Raw genomic sequence first — 12,128 nt, 5'->3', positions numbered from 1 at the left:
TTCGATTTTTTTAGTGATTGTGATTTTGCAAAATTATTTAAAGTGAAATTACAAATCAACTAAAACAAAAATTCGATATTATGTTGATGAATACATATTTTTGTTGGTTGTTTTAAAAACCAGACGCAATTTAAACTTTTTACTATTAGAGGACTAAACACTGTACCATGAAAATTGATTTAATAACAATATACATAAGAGTTAAGACTACTTTTATTTATAAAATAAAACATATTACATATAATAATTATCATTATTTCATCATTTAAGAAATATAAAATTATATGAAAAATGGATTTTATAAAAATGGATGTACAATACAAGTGGATATTAAGGCAGGGGAAAAAATATCGACAATTTTGCTCCTAACATGGAACTCATTTATTGGTCAGTTCTTTCATCTAGCAAGATGAAAGGGGTTGGAGGGAGGAATTGTGTGTTTCACTTTATTAAAGAACATGAAAATCTGGGGTAAAATCCAAGTAATAATATATCCATTTTTATAAACAAAAAATATTTTACATTTATATTAGCATAGTCATTTATAAAAATTTTCATATTTTCCAAATGCTAATAACTAATGATCTTCTGCTACAGATTCCAAGTATTTCTTATAGGCCTCTTCATTCATAAGCTCTTTGATTTCATCAACATTAGACAACTCCAGTCTGAAATTTACAGAATATTTTATTTTTATTTTTTGCAATATGATTTTTGCATATGATTATGTAGCAATAGGAGATCTTAAAGAACAAGAAAGGCTTTCCCTTCAAGTGTTATCGAGCACAGAAACCCCCTATTTGTTATAATTTAATTAAAGATACTGGGAGGGGGTTAGTTATGTGCTTTAATGCCCCGGGGCTACCTTATGTACTCAATATAACCTAACCTAGCCTAACCTATCCAATATCCATGAACTAAAGCAGACGACAAGTTAACCCTCTCTCCATTTTACAAACTATGCTGGACTAGGCACTTTGGGGGAAACTGCCGTTATACTTACTTGAACAGCCATCCCTCATTTTCTGGGCTCTGGTTGATCAAAGCTGGTCCCTCCTCAACCACTAAATTCTTCTCCGTTACCTAAATAAAGGTTGTCTTAATTTTCTAGACTATCAATTTCATAACTTTTATGTCCAGAAAAGGATGGAAAGAAAACAAAGTAGTGAGTTTTGTCGTATTTTCACAGTAGCTCTTAATGGGTTATTTTAGGTTAAATAAAAGTTAATGATTGCCCCCGCAGGATTAGAAAATTGGCCCTAAAGAGTGAAAGCACCCCGAAGGAATTAGAAAATAAAGAAAAGATAATGTGAAAATACGACTAAACCCGCTTCTTCGTTTATTTTTCTGTGATGGTTCTTGATACTATTTAGGGGCTTCAATTTTAGCACATAATGCATTTTGTAAAAAGTTTGGTGTTTATTTCCAGGGATCTAAACGGACAAGATAGTAACCGATAAATTGATGTACATCCCTAATGATGATACCCAAAATTACCCCTTCTGTAGATTAAAATTTATAGTTGAAACGTATGAACACTCAACTTAAAAATTAACTAACCAGAATTCACTGAAGTCCCCAAGGTTGTTAAGCCAACGAAGAAGAAAACGTTATTATAAAACTTTGGAGAGTAATAAACAGTCCAATGTCCCATCTCTCTTTCTATTTTCCTTCACTATGTCTGTAACTATGTAACTAATGAAATTTTTAAATAAAGAGTTGTGTTTTTTCATCCTCTAAAATTTTCTCCTTTTTAATTTAATTATATATTTTCTAATGAGAAAAAATAGTTTTTTCCTTCATTTAACCCGAATATTAATCCGTTTTTCTTTCTGCTACTATTTCTTAACCAAATTTGTATGGCTTTAGATCCAGTTTATTTCTGTTAAATCTAAACTGGTTCAGATCTATGCTAAAAATTAATATTAAACCAAATTAAAACTAATTTTATAAACTTAAAAGAAAATATAGGTAATCCCTATTTTCTTGGCCTTTGTCCTCTCGGAGACAATAAAACATTAATAAATCCATTTTGATTTGTCTGTCCGCGGAAAAGTGTCTATAATACGCTCATACCTTTCCCGACACAGGTGTATAAACCTCGCTGGCAGCTTTCACGCTCTCCAAAGCACCGGCATCCTAAAATTCAAACAAAAATTTTTACAATTATGTTATTCAAGATTGAATGATAACTTTTTTTTAGAATTCCCAGGTTTAATTTACGACTTACAGACAAAAATTGTATTATCGCACCTGCTATATAATATAGTAGTTTTTTAATTTATTGTAGAGAAAACTTCAAACAAAAAACTTCCAATGTATAATTTACAAAGCCTCTAGTAGAGGCCGATACACCTATAAGTCGTAGTTTGGTGTATCTCTGAACCAAAGCTTTCTAATGAAGTGCAGTCAAACGTCCTACTGTTATCCAAGCTATTGATTTCAAAACCTTTGTCCAGTAGTCCTAACTGTACATGGTAATAAGTTGTGTCTGTTTTGGAATTAAGGTATTCCTCTAAACAAACTATTTTTGTCGAGCATCTCGCATAGCAGCAGAAGAAACCATTTTTAACATTTTAAGTTTTGTTGCATTCAGTCATATGTGAAGTTTCAAATATTATTTTGACTCTGTAAATGTTCAAGTTAGGGCAATAAACGGCTAATTTTCGTTTTATTTGGGGTCCGTGGGAAAAAGTCTGATAATATCGGGTGTAAGGGGTTTATTATTATATTTCCATATACGAGTATATACTGACCCTTGTCCGAGAGGTGTGAAATAGTCCAAAATATAGGGGATATAAAATATTAAAATTCTGTAATATCTCACTACCCTTCTGGACAGAATATAAAATATTTTTTAGCTAAATATCATGTGATTTGCATGATTAGGAATCACGGAACCTTGGCATATTTTCTAGAACTTTCTTGGCTTTTTTTGTAGCTTAACGTTAATTAAAAAATACCGAAATTATAAGAAGCAAAAAGCGGTGCATATTTTCTAACCCTGTCGGGTAATCATTAAAATTTACTTTACCTAACCTAACCTAATCTTCATAAGCTACTGTGAACGTACGATGAAGCCCGCAACTTCGTTTTTCTTTCCATGATCCTAATTTTCTACTAATACTCCATTAGCAAAATATGCGAATTTCCCAAAACTGCTTCTGATAAAAATTGTTTTAATACTTCTTTTTTATATAAAATAAATATGATTGATATTATTTTGTTTTATTATCTTGATTAATAGCTTTACTAGGGTGATAACAGATATAGTTCAAGGAGCTAAAGGTATAAGACAATGAGCGATAAATTGATGTCTATCCCCAATGATGATACACAAAATTACCCCTTCTGTAGATTAGATTTAGCGGTTGAAACGTTTGGACACTCAATTTAATGAAACAACTAATCAAAATTCAATAAAACTCTAAAGTTGTTAAGCCAACGAATAAGAAAACGCTATTATAAAACTTTGGGAACTTGTGTTATTTTTTTGCTAAAATTATTAATCTTCCTTAATAACTATAACTTTCTATTATCACCTTCCGGCTTGTTATTTGGGATGTGTGGAGTGGAAAATTTTTAACAAGGATGACAATATCCATTAATGCAAAACATTAACATAAACGTATAAGTATATTTAGTATAATCAAAATTATAAGTAAGTATTCTGTCCGTCTGTAAAACACGGGCCAAAAGCCTTCATAGCCGACGCCAACATATATCTTTTATTTTAATTAATCCATTTACGGTTTACCCTTTTATACAAATTATAGAAAAGCTTCGCTTAGTTAGAAGGGGAACTTTTATCTATTACCATATGTTTTTGTTATTTCTTGGGGGGGGGGGGGGAGGGGGAGAGGTCAAAACTCAAAATCATATATATCAATCGTCATATAGGGGATTTATTTTTTTTTTTGGGGGGGGGGTTAACTTATAAAGCCTAGGTGTCATGTTATCTTCCCCTTCCCCCACCCTCATTTTGGTCAACCCTTCTTAAATAGGGAAGGGGGGGGGGATGGGTCAAAACTCAAAATCATATATATCAATCGTCATATAGGGGATTTTATTTTTTTTTGGGGGGGGGGGGGGTTAACTTATAAAGCCTAGGTGTCATGTTATCTTCCCCTTCCCCCACCCTCATTTTGGAACTAACAAGGATTTTTTATAACTTCTTCTTCCATAAAAGCGGATATTAACACTTAAAGATTCAGGGCAAAATTGTAAGTTAATTTTTTTGGAAGACTCTAATTAACCGACCCTAATTATAGAAAATTATAGAAAAGCTTTGCTTTTAAAATGCAGTGTAAGTTACAGTAATTAACCGATCCTAATTATAGAAAATTATAGAAAAGCTTTGCTTTTAAAATGCAGTGTAAGTTAAAGTAAGTAAATGAAAGTAAAATTAGTGACAGACGGACGATACGTTATTAAAGAAAAGCTTTTGCAAAAGGATAGATATTGGTATAATATAGGTCATTAACCTTTCAAGTTTCAACTTCAAGGTCACTTATTTTAAAGGGTGTGATATATAAATTTTTTTCATTTTAATAACCCACTCTTATTAAAAGCAAAGCTTTTCTATATTTCAAATTAAAATTTCAATGTCTCTTATTAAAAGCGAAGCTTTTCTATATCCTGTAAAAATTACATTTTAATAACCCATTTTTTGAGGAAAAAAAGCAAAAATATCAAGAACAACAAAATAAGAAGATAAAACCAAAGAAGAAGAAAAGCAAAGAAGAACAAGTCAAACTTCTGAGGACAGCCATGTACACAGGTCTGGAGAAATGGCGCAATCAAAACGCCACAAACCTTGTCGATTTCTACAGAAAATCCACCAAAGGAGATAAGAAGAAAGGTTCAAGATCCGCAACCATGGATCTAATCCATGGTACTGTGAAAAACTTATTGGAAGAGGACCAGTATCCAGCCGAAATCAGGGAGCTATTGGGGAACCTTATCCTTCTGCCGGTCAGCAATTCGAGAGTGGAAAGAATATTTTCCCATCTCAAATTGCTTTTCTGCAACTTGCATTGTTGGAAAGAGATTGTATCCAAAGGTAGCAAGTTTTTTTGACATTAAGGGAAGATTAGCTTTTACCAGAGTTTTTTTTTATAACTCCTTCACTCAATAATTATGATCCTAGAGGCTAGGGGCGAAGCACTATTTGCAACTTACCCCTCCTTTCTCCAAATCGTCTCCAACTTCAGGAAGTTGAGCATAAACGACGTCTCCCAGAGCGTCAGCAGCATATCTAAATACAGTTTTTAGTTGAGCATAGACAACATCTCCCAGAGCGTCAGCAGCATATCTAAATACAGTTTTTAGTGGTTTTAATCAAAGTGCATAGCAACCACAGAAACTCTCAGCCCACTTATCTAAAAATAAATTATAAATAAAGGAGGTTATAATTTTTTTTAGTTATGCCTAACCCTTGTTGGGGGCCCTGAAGGATCTGCCGGGTTATCCCAATACACGAACACTAAAGCAAACCCATTATTTTGATTTATTTAAAAATAAGCGAGGAAATGGAATTTTTGTGTTCAACAAGGAACTTTAAGGGAAACCACCAGATTAATTTCTCTTTTTAAGTTTTATAACCCCAGCAATTAAAGCATAATGAAATTTAATAAAAATTAATAAGTTTTGTACTTTAATTAAGGCATGGAGAATTGTCCTATTAATTTCAAACTTGACATGATTATTCCTATAACAATCAGCTACATTTTGAGAGCAAGGCATCTCTGTAATTATTAACAGAAAATGCGTAGTTTTCACAAAAAAAATATATGATCTAATTATCCTAATATTCTGATTTCAGGAAAAAAATATTTCTAAGACACTTAGGCACTAAATCATTTTCGTTTAGACTTCTGGACATTGTGGAATATCGAATGTGCTTAACGTTTAAATACTTTATGTTCATATTCGTTTGTTAGTCTTATAGGAAGCTTAGGATTAGAATCCAAAACAAATAGCTTACTTTGACACGCCTACAGTTCCCAAATTACCCTGCACATCCACCCATTCATGCTTCTCTGTAAAATACCTAAAATAAGATAAACAAGGAGTAAAAATTCCATAATTAGCGAAGTCAACCAACTCATAAGTGGAAAAATTGACATATTAATTTATACATGTTCAGTAATTTTAAGAATATATCCATGGTATAGATGTATTGTATATACAGATAACTACCCCCCCCCCCCCTTTACAATTATCTTTTTCGTCGGCTAACAAATTGTTTTCTGCTACTTGGCTGTGTTAATATTCACGACACCATTGGTTGATTTTGAAAGACCCAATTGAGAGTCGGCACAAGGTCATTGTGATAGAGAAATACAGTTATTTAACCCTTTCTCCCTCTTGTGCTTTTACTCTAATTTTAAGAAAGAGAGAGAGAGAGTAAGATGGCAAATATGCATTAATGTTTTTTGTAGCCTGGCTGACAGACTGATGGACGAGGTAAAGTATATACTGATTGCTCCTTCATACAGAGAGTCGTAAACCAAAAATTTCAAATTTATATATTGAATAAGAAATTTTAAACATTCAATATTTTACATACAAATAGACAGTCGAAAGGATGTTTCAAATGATAAAGTCTTTGTTATGAAAAATATGGGAAATAAAAATCCAGGTATAACACGGTAATGGAGAACGGTATTCCTTATTGGGTCTGAATCTGCTGAATTGAAACCAGTTATTAGCAATAGCGAAAATGTGTATACACCCCAATAAAAAAGCTTAGACATCGTCTAAGAAAAGCTTTACTATAAAGGAGAACCAGATCGGATGAGCGGTAAGCGAACAGACAGACATTCTGTTACCTTTATTTCAGGTATGAGGTATAACCAACAAGCGAAATAAATCAAAAATAATATTTGGGGGGCAAATGGAGAGGTCGTCAATTTTACGATGTGTTGCCCCCCAAAGACAGCTGAAAATATGTATAGGTTTCGTAATTTATTTCCGAATTAATTTCGTTATTGGTAGAAGCTGCCTTTATTTATAGTAAATCATATGTAGAATTCTTAGAAAATGTTCTATAATATGATATGATACATATATTTTTCGGTATGGTAAAGGGCCGTTTTTATTCAAGCGGATATTAATCAATCGGTTTTGAAGCAAAACTGGAAAAAAGTTCACTTACTTTTCTTGTTTTGTCGACGTGGTAGAGAAATCCAAATAATTTGTTGATTTCAACAATGGTACACTTGTAATTTTCAGGAACTAAAAGAAGGCCAGTTATATACAAGTTTTATACATATCAATATATTAGTTCAGAGTTCAGAGAGGGGACAATGGGCTGTTTATTACACTGGTCCCAAAAGTTTTATAATACTGTTTTCGTTTTCTTTTGCTTAACTTTTTGGAGAATTTAGTGATTTTGATTGGGTGCGTTTTTCAAGTTAAAACGTCTCGACCACAACTTTTACGATGTAATCTTGTGTATCAACATTGGGGATGTACTGTTGTACATCAATTTAGCGGCCATTTTCTTATCCCTTTAGATCCCTAAGATTTATTACCTTCAGGTATCATTCTATAGGAATAAGACAATGGCTGATTAATCAGTTTACATCTCCAATGATGATGCACAATATTACTTCCTTTTGTAGATTACAATTAGTGGTTAAAACGTTTGGACACTCAACTTAATAAACCAACCAATCTAAATTAACTAAGAGTTGCCAACATTGTTTGCCCAATGAATAAGATAGAGTTATTATAATACTTTGGTGACTAGTGTATTAAACAGCCCAATGTCCCCTCCCTCCCTGTATTAAACTAGACAGTCTGACACAATAATCCATCCGACTTAAAACAAAAATTTATAGCAGACGAAGATTTTTGTTTATGTTTAGTCACTTATGGTTATTTTTGTACAATATTATTTTGCTAGCTATATAATATGAAATTGAACTAATTATAGCTCACTTATTTAGTGGCTAAGCTCCTAGCCTCTTGGAGCAAAGCCTGGAGAGACGAGAATTCAAGAAAATAAAGTCGTACCAAATGTTCTCCCATATTAGAATTAGGACAACCTTGTCGGTCAAGCGGTTACTACTCATACTACCTTGTATTTTAGATGAATGAAACAAACAATTTGTTTGAATTTCGTATAAAAAATGTAAAATGTCAGTCCCAGTCACAAACCGAGGGACCAAATCAATTATACACTGAATGCTCATTAGTAATGTGAATCTTTACAAAAAAAAGCTTTCTACTTTGAATAACAGCAGAGAAAATCAAGTTACCTAAATACTAATTCTTATAGACGGACAAACGAACATTTCGAATTGTAAAGTAGCTTCGCTACTAAAATTAGCCTATTCAAGGAATAGTAGAGATGCGTTGGTGAAAATATTTATTTATCGCATCGTTTTATAAACAACTTTCCGCGGATAGTAAAATTAAAAATGGAAGATTAGGTTTTGTTAGCCCCGAAGGCCTATGCTTACAATACTGGTATTTATATTATGATTTTATTGTTTGTAGAAATTTGTCTTTAATACAATACATGATCTTTCAGTATGGCTCAAAAACAATTCTAATCCAGCGGATATATATCGGGTTGGAAGCCATATTGGAAATAATACAATTAACCTGGCTCTTAATCCCGCTCTTCATCAGAACAGCTGTGATTCTTGGAACTGCCATTTTATAGCTGCAATAATTAATGGGATTTGTGGCGTGTACAGGTTTAGTGCCTGATGGTTGCGTGAAGCCCACCTAAAAATTGTCACCCCTCTAAAAATTTTTACATACACCTTTTAATAGTTAAGCCACTCTATGATTCACTTGCTTGCACGTATATCGGCCAGCAATGCTATGAAGGAAATGTAGTTTTCTTGGCTGTTCTCCGGTGTTGTCCAGCAGACAAATTATTTGTTTATCCGTCTGTCGATCATGATATTTACGAAGGGATTTATCCGTTTTCTTGATATTAAGAAACATTATATTGAATACATCTGAAGGAATTAATTGCGGGCACTTAGATCAAGTTTTGATCCAAAAATTTCCATGAGAGTTAGATATACTCCATCAAAGTAAGGGAGAGGTATTATGAAAAACAAAAGCAATAAACTCAATATGTAAGAAAGAAAGCAGAGGAAGAGGGGGGGGGGGATAAATCTTACCCAGCCCCATCCCCCCCCCCGAAAAAGCATGAAATATAGTTACTCTTAAATCTAACGTGTCAGTAAATATAAAATTACGCAAAATACTTTAATTTTGATTTTATCAAATATTTAAATTATTTAAATATTTCAATTAGAAAATTTGAAAGATTAGGTTATGTTTTCCTTTTTTATAGGCTTGTCCTATTTAAACATTTTTTAAAGCGAAGCTTTTCTATAATTAGGGTCGATCCGTCCGTCCGGAACGGATGGCTTTTTTCATTAATTGTGGCAGGATAGAATTGTCCTATCGATTTCAAACTTTGCATGGTGATTCCTGTAGTAGTTAGGTACGATTTAGAAATCGTGGCAACTCTATAATCATTACCAGAATGTCCGTACGTCCATCTTAAACATGTTGATTTTTTTTACTTTTTTAACAACTAATTTTTATGTGATCAAATTATCTGATTGGTCTGATTTTTGGAATATTGAATCCTGGGAAAACTAAGTACAATATGTTATGTGAAGCCATTCTATAATCAAATCTTAAAAATATAATAATGTCCATAAACTTTATCCTGTCAAGCAGTTATTCAACAAATTTACATAAAATTTTGCTTTGACTCTTACACATTTACATTCTGCTTATTCAGTTCTGACACTATACAAGTGTTAATGTCTGTTTGTCCTACCGTTTCAGAGCTTCGCTTTTATGGATGTTGTCATCATTTTTATCACTAGATTTCAAGATATATCACTTTAGCAAGCACATTTAATTTATTGATTATTATTAAAGCAGCACTTAATAAAAGTATAACCCAAACTAAAGTATATACTAAACTCTCTGTAGTCTGTATTGGCTAGAGTGAGACGCGCAGAAATGGTATCAAATCTAAGATCTGTGAGAGACACAGGTTTTACCAGATTTTTCAGCGTTCTTACGTTACCGCGTAAAATAATATATTCAGACAATTGCCGATAAATTGATGTAAATCCACAATAATGATACACAAATTTCCCCATCTGTAGATTACAATTAGTGGTTGAAACGTTTAGACACTCAACTTAATGGACCAACCAATTAAAATTAAATAAAAGTTCCCAAAGCCTACGAATAAGAAAACCTTATTTTTAAACTTTGGGGTCTAGTGTAATTATCAGCCTAATCGAAACTACTCTAGGAGTATTATACGTAATTTGGTTATTTGAAAACAATCTTTATAAAAAAAATTTTAAACGTAATATATAAGAAAAACTGATTTTGATGGCTTAGTTTATTAAATTGAGATTTCAAGCGTTTAAACCACTTATTGTTATGTACAAAAGTAATTTTGTTTATCATCATGAGGGATGCACATCAATTTATTGACCATTGTCTTATCCCTGTTTTTAAATAGTACATATGCTATTTATTTTTTTATCAGTTTTACTTGCTAACCTTGATTTTCTTCTTTCCTAATCCAAGCAGTTAGAAACCAACAAATATAAAGGCGGTTTCCAGGGAGGGAGGGGACAATGGGCTGTTTATTATAGAAGTCCCCAAAGTTTTGTAATTACGTATTCTTATTCGTTGGTTTTGATTGGGGACTTTTATTGAATTTGATCGGTTGGTTCATTAAGTTAAGTGTCCAAATGTTTCAACCATCACTAGTTCTACGGAAGGGGTAATTTTGTGTCTTATCATTAGAGATGTACATCTATTCATCGGACATTGTCTTATCCCTTTAGATCCCTGGGTGGTTTCCCTGAAGGTGCCTAGTCGAGCACAGAAATCCCCTCCTATCTTATTTTGAAACAAATTGATAGTAAGGTTGGGGTTTCGTTGAATAGTTCTTCGTATTACAGTGTTTAGGTTAGGTTATATTAGTTTCCCTGCACATAGGATTGAGCTCAGCAAGTATAGACCCCGCAGGGTCAAGCTCAAGTTTTAGGCAAATTAGCAAAATATCTTTCTCAACTTATATAAAATAACAAGGATGACAACATCCATAAGTAGCGAAGCTCAAAAGTTTGGAGCAATAATATAAACATTAAACTTGATACAATAAGGTAATAACAAAACCTTTAAAATCTCGAAAACTTGAAAATCTAGGAATCGGAATCGATCTAGCACCGCAAATCTTAATGGAACTTGATAGAAATATGTAGAATATCAACATATTCAATCCCTAATAATATTAGCCGTCAATCCTGAATAGGAATAACCTAAAAATCTAGGAATCGAGCTAGAGCAGCGTTATATATATATTTGGAAATGGCATGAAGATTTTTTCAGTGCAACCTATCCTTTAGTCTAAAACAAGTTACAGGGTTAAATATGGGCCCCCTGAGATGGGTTTTCATAAAGTTATTGATTGATTTAAACGCAGACAACAGAAAGCCCTCACCTCCCTTTCTTTCTTTCTGTTGTCTGCGTTTAAATCAATCAATAACTTTATGAAAACCCATCTCTGATGTTGGAAAACCGGTAATTTTTAATGATTTTTGACATCTCAATATCTCCCAAGTTTAACTTTGCCGGAGTACTACAAACAAGCCAGGTGGTATAGAAAGCTCTTGTCTTTTCTAGTGTCTTACTTAATCTTATGTATAAGTATTTCCAACAATTTTCATAAGTCTTTTTCACCTACAGATGGGCTGAGGTGCATTTCGAATCTGCCTTGTTGAATATATGCGCGGCCAGCTCGGAGTACAAGTCCCCCACCGTCCCAAAAATTGTATGTGCTAAAAGCTAATTACCTAAGCTTTTCATAGATTGGTCAAAGGTCCTGATTGGTCAAGTAGTCTTGACGCTTTAGCTGGCCCACCCTGTATGTTATCTCAAATCACTTTATTATTTGTAGCACAGCTACTCTACGATTGGGTTACAATTGTAAGTCTGTTCTTAATTTTTAACTTCTATCCCCTTCTTTTTTATTTGATCTTTTTTAAGCTTAGTGTCCCTAGAGGCATAACCGCAAGTTTTATAAATTACATTATAACGTTTAATACTAATGC

The 12,128-nt window shown here is 32.9% G+C and overlaps 1 protein-coding gene across 2 annotated transcripts; it reads right to left on the bottom strand.

Annotated features, from left to right (window-relative positions):
• Positions 1-195: 195 nt before the first annotated feature.
• Positions 196-8,710, bottom strand: LOC145304688 (glycine cleavage system H protein-like). Of its 2 annotated transcripts, none has more exons than XM_080146630.1 (7): positions 8,617-8,710; positions 7,160-7,239; positions 5,987-6,052; positions 5,182-5,314; positions 2,077-2,139; positions 1,004-1,083; positions 196-668 (listed from the first exon to the last, which is right to left on the bottom strand). In XM_080146630.1, exons 1-7 carry the CDS (start codon positions 8,668-8,670, stop codon positions 578-580), a joined length of 567 nt encoding a protein of 188 aa, XP_080002756.1. In that variant the 5' UTR covers positions 8,671-8,710; the 3' UTR covers positions 196-577. The 2 variants fall into 2 exon arrangements, with proteins under 2 accessions (XP_080002756.1, XP_080002757.1); XM_080146631.1 differs by having other exon boundaries at positions 5,182-5,257.
• Between the last annotated feature and the right edge of the window lie 3,418 nt (positions 8,711-12,128).

The sequence above is a fragment of the Acartia tonsa genome, chromosome 13 (assembly GCF_053477335.1).
Source record: "Acartia tonsa isolate MP-2025a chromosome 13, ASM5347733v1, whole genome shotgun sequence".
Classification (NCBI taxonomy): Eukaryota; Metazoa; Arthropoda; class Copepoda; order Calanoida; family Acartiidae; genus Acartia; species Acartia tonsa.
This window is presented reverse-complemented; position numbering and strand designations above follow the sequence as displayed.